The sequence below is a fragment of the Bombus vosnesenskii genome, unplaced genomic scaffold (assembly GCF_011952255.1).
Source record: "Bombus vosnesenskii isolate JDL3184/JDL3185 unplaced genomic scaffold, Bvos_JDL3184-5_v1.1 scf7180000016275, whole genome shotgun sequence".
NCBI classification, from domain to species: Eukaryota; Metazoa; Arthropoda; class Insecta; order Hymenoptera; family Apidae; genus Bombus; species Bombus vosnesenskii.
Window position 1 is genome coordinate 1169670 of NW_022884344.1, and position 6547 is coordinate 1176216.

The following is a 6547-nucleotide window of genomic DNA, read 5'->3' on the forward strand; positions in this document are numbered from 1 at the left end:
AGAGAATTTCTTACCGGAACGAAATGAAAACAAAGTTCAAGAAATCGTATAATATGGGAAAATAAAAAATATTAGCTTTCAAAGCAACAATTTATGAATCATTTGATATTCGTATTTTAACATTAGCAGATGGTGATGGAACTTTAATGCGTCCTTGATTTTACGCATTTGTTTAAGAGATAGAATTCTTGTAGATACACAGTCATCAGTTTTTATAACACGTATTTCTTAATTATAAAATTTGCATAAAAATTGCGCATGTAATACTAAGAAAGATAAATATAACAACTGGTTAAAGGAATGGATCAATGGAAACTCGATGATATTTATCGATAAAAATAGTTTCATTGATACGCTAGCTGAATCGATATAAGGTTAGCAATATTAACGCGTAAAATTTGTTTTAACTATTATCGTAAAATTTTATGTCCACTTTGTTTCTTTGAGGAAAAATCCCATTGAGTTTATCCTTTCTTATCGAGGGCTCGTCGTTAACTCAGGATTATCCATTAGGAAGATATCCTCCTTTTCCTCCTCCCAACCCGCTTTTCTTTTTATGATATTTCTATCCCTTACTTAGGTCGGCGGAACTTGTTCTCTCTATTTCTATCAACGATAAATAAAAAGTACATTTTTGCAACGCAGTTCGATATCTCATTAAAATACGCTTACCGTCAAACGCGACGTATAATAACAAATAGGTAGAATTTCGGTCTCCTGATTAGTTAAGAAACGAAAAGAAATAATTTGAAATAATTACAAAGTCGTAACTTTTGATATCTTAGACTTTATTTAGCCCTAGCAAAGAATAACAGCGTTGGTATGAAATTCATCGTATCGATGAAATTTCAAATATATATCGAAGTTTATGGTTAGTTCGTAATTGTCTTCTCGTTAACACATTTAAAGTACCGTTCAAAAGATATGTTGAGATATGTATAATTTTCTGTGCTGGACTGGGTTAAATGCGTAGTAGAGATACTTGTATGTCAATATCAGTGTGTGGAAGTATGTGTGTGTGCAGCGTCTCGAAAACAAAGGAATGTAAACTGTTCAGTCGGTTAACAATCGGGTATGGAAGAAAGTGCTGAGACGCGTGCAAGCGTGTATCGATGAATATATAAGGAATCGTTCATGAAATAAATATTTCATTATTTTAATATTAATCCTCAGTATAAATTTAGCGTTCCTATAACATTATTTCGGCTTCAAAGATCCACAATTTCCAACAAGATATTTCGCCGAATGGCTGCAAATGACAGAAAAATAGCGGAGTCGCGTTACGTGCAGCACTTTGTACATTTACTTACTTCGCTCACGCTCAGGAATCATCGTTTCATAATTGCTGGTAAAGTACTCGCGGGAACAATCGTTGCGAAGGCGTTGCGATATTGCGATCACGTAACCTTTACGTACGTATTTCCGTGGCAAAAGAGTATGCTTCCGTGAGTACGTGCCTGTACAAATTACGATGGATTGCGATTTCTTACATGATACGGTGTACACGCGTGGAAATTGGATTAACATTAGTAATTTATGCGCTCCTGAAATTTCCGCAATGCGACGACCTAACTCTTGTCTTGTACGGCCTCGAAAACAGCTTTCTCTTGTACGCCGATTACACGCACGGCGATGTCTCACGTGTTTCTAAAGGTTATCTAGTCGAGGACATATTTATTTCTCCGGACTGGAAATACCCAATGACCTTGAAATACGATGCTCATTTACAGCCGCTAATCGCGCCTAAGTCGAATACAAATGTACACACAGTCATTCACATCGGTCTTCAAACATAGTACTATGCGCGTACTTGTCAGTCTGCACGAGACGGGATGGAGCCAAAATCTATCGTCGTCTGATTTCGAAGTGATTCTACATATCGCGTTGTTTCTTCTGTAAAAATATAAACCAACTATAGTAGCTAAAAGCAAAAGTCGGTCTAAAGTCGGACTTTACAAATTTCCAGTCGCATAAACAAATCCTGTTAGATATCTCGGATCTTTGTTCAGATAACGAATTAAACTGGGACGAAAACGTCCCAGAGAGAACGAAACAAACAGAAATTACTATAAACTCAATGTACCGGTTTGAAACGAGACGTTCGAAATGGCGCAGAAACATCAAATTATTAATATACGTATAAAATCATTATTAAATCTACATCTGTACGTTATTAAACCATAGTTAAATTATTATTAAACCGCTATTAAAGTTTATTAACTTAAATGAATGTATTGGGAATTCGAGGCACCGCGGCCAAATCAGACGCAGGAAAAAGGAAATAGAAAACATCGAAAGGCTCGTCTTACGATCCTAAACGCGTCGTGGTTTAAAGAAAACGTTAAAAGTTGCCACAGTTGAAGAAAAAATTACAAGATACGCCAGAGCATACCTAGGTAGAATAAACAGACGTACTTGCTAAAAACTGTTACACAAACTTACCAAGAGGCATCTTGGTAAGAGGCTTCTTACCGCTCCTTTTGTTTACTCGTGCTCACACGCTGACACATTACACATGTACACATACAACGGCGCATAGAACACATAGAAGATTCCAGCGATTGCCGATAACTGAATCGGATTGCACGCGATTCCTTTTAATCCCTTTAAAGAAATATATGTCGGAGATGGAAGGACAGCGGAATTTTCCGTCGAGAATGCTGGGAAAACCCCCAATACCATAGTCAAGACTTTTACGTTTAAGTAATAAAAATAAGAAATAGTTTTAATGTTCCCATCTGACTTCATGACGATGGGTTCGGGCTCGAAGTGACATAGCGGGTCACTAGACGTAGCCACGGTCAGCTTCTTTTGAATTACGGGTCAGTTGATTTATTAGTTAGTTAGTGGTTGGACGAATTGCTGATCGAGTTATCGAGAAGTTGCCCGAATCGAGTATTACGTTGATACTTGTCCTCCCGTGGACCGTGGATTCGTTATCGAACCTGAATTCGTTGTCACCATCATCTCGACCATCCTCTCGCCATTACTCATAGCCTCTTGTAATGCTCACATTTGTACCGATAAATATTAGCCACATCCGCAACGGTAAAGTAAGTAAAAGTTCATCGGACGCCCCAAAATGCCAACCTTACTCCGACATATAATTGATCGTACTCGACAATTGGCAACATTTAATAAGAGGGATAAAAAACGGTTATCGTAGCCTGAAAATATGTAAACAATTTCTTCCTAATAATAACGTTTAATCGTATAAAAATGGTAGATTCGTTTGGAGCGGTAGATAAGTATCAAAACACAAGTTAACGGTGGAAATCAATTATGAGAGTGAAACGTTTCGAAATGTTGGCTGATCGTTATATCGATATATATTATATTGAAACGACACTACGATAGCTTCGTTCTTGTCTGAAATCATAATACTTGGCAGGTAATAGTTTTTCCAACGTGCTGCAGGTACCAGCATCGGATGCGTACATTGTACGTTCTAAAGCGAAAGTCACGAGGAAACGGGCATCTTCGAGGAATAGACGCGCGTTCGTAGAAAATTTAGGGAACGCGTTGATACAAAATTATATTACACGACGAAGAATATCGAGCGCGGATGAAAGCTGCAAGAGTATGGTGGAGTGTTATAAATACGTCAAAACCTTCAACGTGCGTCGGTTGAAGATGCAACAGTTCGCAAAAAAGGGACAGATGCGCATATGTATTAAACTAAGAGATTGGGAAAAAGACACGAGTGGCAAGAATCTGTGTGTCGAAAGCTATTACCACGTATGTACAACTTGCTATAAATAAATAATTTTGATAGGACGTATCAGCGTCTTTGGCACGAAAGGCATCGCGAAAGATATAGCAACGTATCGTTACATTTCCTCGATCCTTCAGTTAGAAAATAAGATTAAAACGTGAATTTCAGGAAACAAGGGTCGCTTCCGTCCGAAAAACCTGAAGCGCGTAGTTGGATCGAGGACCCTAGCAGAGTTAGACGAACGAAAGCGTTTTTCATTCGCGATCGAAGCGTAGTTAAGAGGCGTGTAAGCGTCGTAGTAGATGAACGAGACGAGAGGTCACGCGATCATCGACGGTGAAACAAAGGACAACGTTCGTCCGGAATTTTGGCACGACGCTCAAGGAATTTCGATTCGAGATCATCTCCGCTGTATCCGCGTGTGTCAGCGCGAGATGCATGTGGCCGCGTCTCCGCATCTTCTTGCGTGTGCAGTAGTGTGCACGCGCGGCTGGTATTCCAAGCTAGGCGTTTTGCGGTTGTAGTCTGCTGCAGTTGCCAGGATCCTACAAGTGGTTGACCCTGGCCGCGACAGTCTGCCAGCCGACTGTCGAGGTCCGCGCCAACAGTAAACCATGTCCCGAAGGCTTTTTCGAGATTCTTCCCTTCGTTTCCGTTTTGAACAGGTGTACGCGCCACGGACGCTGCTCTACAAACTGTGAAACTAACCGAACAATTAGAACCGTTCCATTACTGCTTTTTACTCGAGTACCGCTCGCGTTTCCATTTCATACCAAGTGTCTTTCATACCCTTTTCTCTTCTTTTCTCTTGCCCGCCTTTATCGAGACGGCCATAAAAATCGATCGTTATAGTCGAAAAGTGGGTTGACGAACCAATTTTCTTTCTAAAATACACGGTGACGGACGAAAGAGAGTTTGAAAGATTCCATTCTAGTATAATTTTACCGTATTTTTAGAAAACGCAATTCTATTTAACAAGACCAATTAATAGACGTGATACATAAGCTATCAAATATACTCGTCGTATTTTCAAATTTCAAAAATGTCACGAAACGGAGGTGACCACTTTCGTACGTCGCGTATATCCACAAATACATGATCGTTATACAGCTACGAATAATACGATAATAACGAAGTATGTAATACAAAGTCACTAATACTCGTAAGTTGCAATCTTATATTTTCTTCTAGAGGCGCCCGAGAAGCCGAAAATATCGAGTCTGGTGGAGAATTTTTTTTCACATCCGATCGATTCCCAAAAGTATTTCGGGACTCGACGGTATCCGGATTCTCGAAAACTTCGGGAAACTGAATCGCATTTCGGGGTTAGCTGTCACAAGTCTTTCTTTTTTTATCATTTAACTTGTACTTTACAATTTATCCAGCTGGACATTTGGTAAATTTTTCTAACTTAATTGCCAAATAACGTGTCGATGGCTACCCCCAGCGGGATACCATCTTCGAGTTTGACTATTTTATTTCTTTAGTGAGGTCAGTGGGCTGTTTTGTTTTTAGTCTTCTTTCTATCAGAGTTAGCTGTCAGACGTGAGAACGTATTTTACACGATATCGTAAATACACTTACGATAGGTCGTAAAAGTATGTATTACATGTTGTTTTCGAGATCACGTTATATGTGTCAAACTGTATTCCTATTATTCCATATTTCTTTAAATTTTTCATCCACGTAGCTTGATTTAATTTAATCCTTTTTCGATCAGAATTACAATATTGATAAACCGACGTTAATAAATTAAATTTAAAGCCCGTTTTATAGGATAGAAGCACGTTATTATTTATGACATTTACGATTTACGACACGAACTACATTTAAGGCACATGTGGCGTGTATAAAATGAAAAATTCCTGTCTTTACCTACCTCTGCTTGTTCTGCAATGTCTATCCATTTCATAACATCGTCGTATCAATAAAGCCAGTTTCGAAATGAAATTTTTTTCCCGATCCTCGCTCGAATGACATTTGAGATTTTTCTTTCCTGCAAATGTTTTATGACGCGGTTACGCCCAAAGGATGTTGTTTCTTTAGCCGTCTTCTGTTTAATTTGTCATCAACTTTTGCCGTTAGCCGTTTGGGGTGTTTCTCTATTTTTAAAAAAGGGTCTTTTTCGGTATCTTTTAGTGTACTTTACTATTCCTTCGGACACGCATGATATTTTTAAAGCTTTTCGTATATCCTCATTTCCGAGATACCATGGTGCATCCTATCGTGAATTTTACTCGGAATGTTTCCATCTTGGCTGTATAGGTTTTTGCTGGCGTGCTCCGTAATTGTACTTCGTAGGTCCAAATAGATTTCGTTATTACTCGGTTCATTCGCTCTTTATTTTCTAGACTCACTTTGGACTTGTGTGGTTAGCCGTTACATTTTGCTACTTTTTCATATTTTCCATACGATATGTCGATTTTTCGTATCGTTTAGCTTTATACGCGCAATGTCGTGTTTTCGTAGTGTAAGAATTATGAAATTGCGTTTGTCTTTATCGTCTTATTTGCAAGCCGCGTTTATGTCTTTGAAACGCGGTTTTGTAACGCTCCATTTGCTATTTGGCTGTCTCATACTTATTTATAAAATATGCTTACTTATAATGAGTTAATAAGTGTATTAACTTATTATAAATAATTAGCCATGTCATTCTCAAAATTCTCAATGCGAGAATTGATTGTAAAGTACTTGTAAATAAAAAAAAGGAAACAAAATTTGGCTGTCGTGTTATCCTCAAATGTACATATTTTTTGTTATTTCATGCGACCTGGCGTTCTCGACATTGTCGGGAAGCCCGATATTCTCGAGTCTGGAAATACTTTCGGGACC

At 38.4% G+C, this 6547-nt stretch overlaps 1 protein-coding gene across 1 annotated transcript; it reads right to left on the reverse strand.

Moving 5' to 3' along the window:
• Nucleotides 1-565: 565 nt before the first annotated feature.
• Nucleotides 566-1629, reverse strand: LOC117242689. The gene is made up of 3 exons (XM_033509583.1): nt 1311-1629; nt 673-717; nt 566-606 (listed from the first exon to the last, which is right to left on the reverse strand). Exons 1-3 carry the CDS (start codon nt 1525-1527, stop codon nt 566-568), a joined length of 303 nt encoding a protein of 100 aa, XP_033365474.1. The 5' UTR covers nt 1528-1629.
• Nucleotides 1630-6547: the final 4918 nt, after the last annotated feature.

Excerpts from the sequence above, each read along its gene's own strand:
- LOC117242689 (XM_033509583.1), bottom strand. The coding sequence starts at position 1,527 with ATGTTAATCCAATTTCCACGCGTGTACACCGTATCATGTAAGAAATCG. Across the intron at positions 718-1,310 it reads GATTCCTGAGCGTGAGCGAA|GAGACCGAAATTCTACCTAT; the intron begins GTAAGTAAATGT and ends TTAACTAATCAG. Across the intron at positions 607-672 it reads ATTATACGTCGCGTTTGACG|AAATAGAGAGAACAAGTTCC; the intron begins GTAAGCGTATTT and ends TATCGTTGATAG.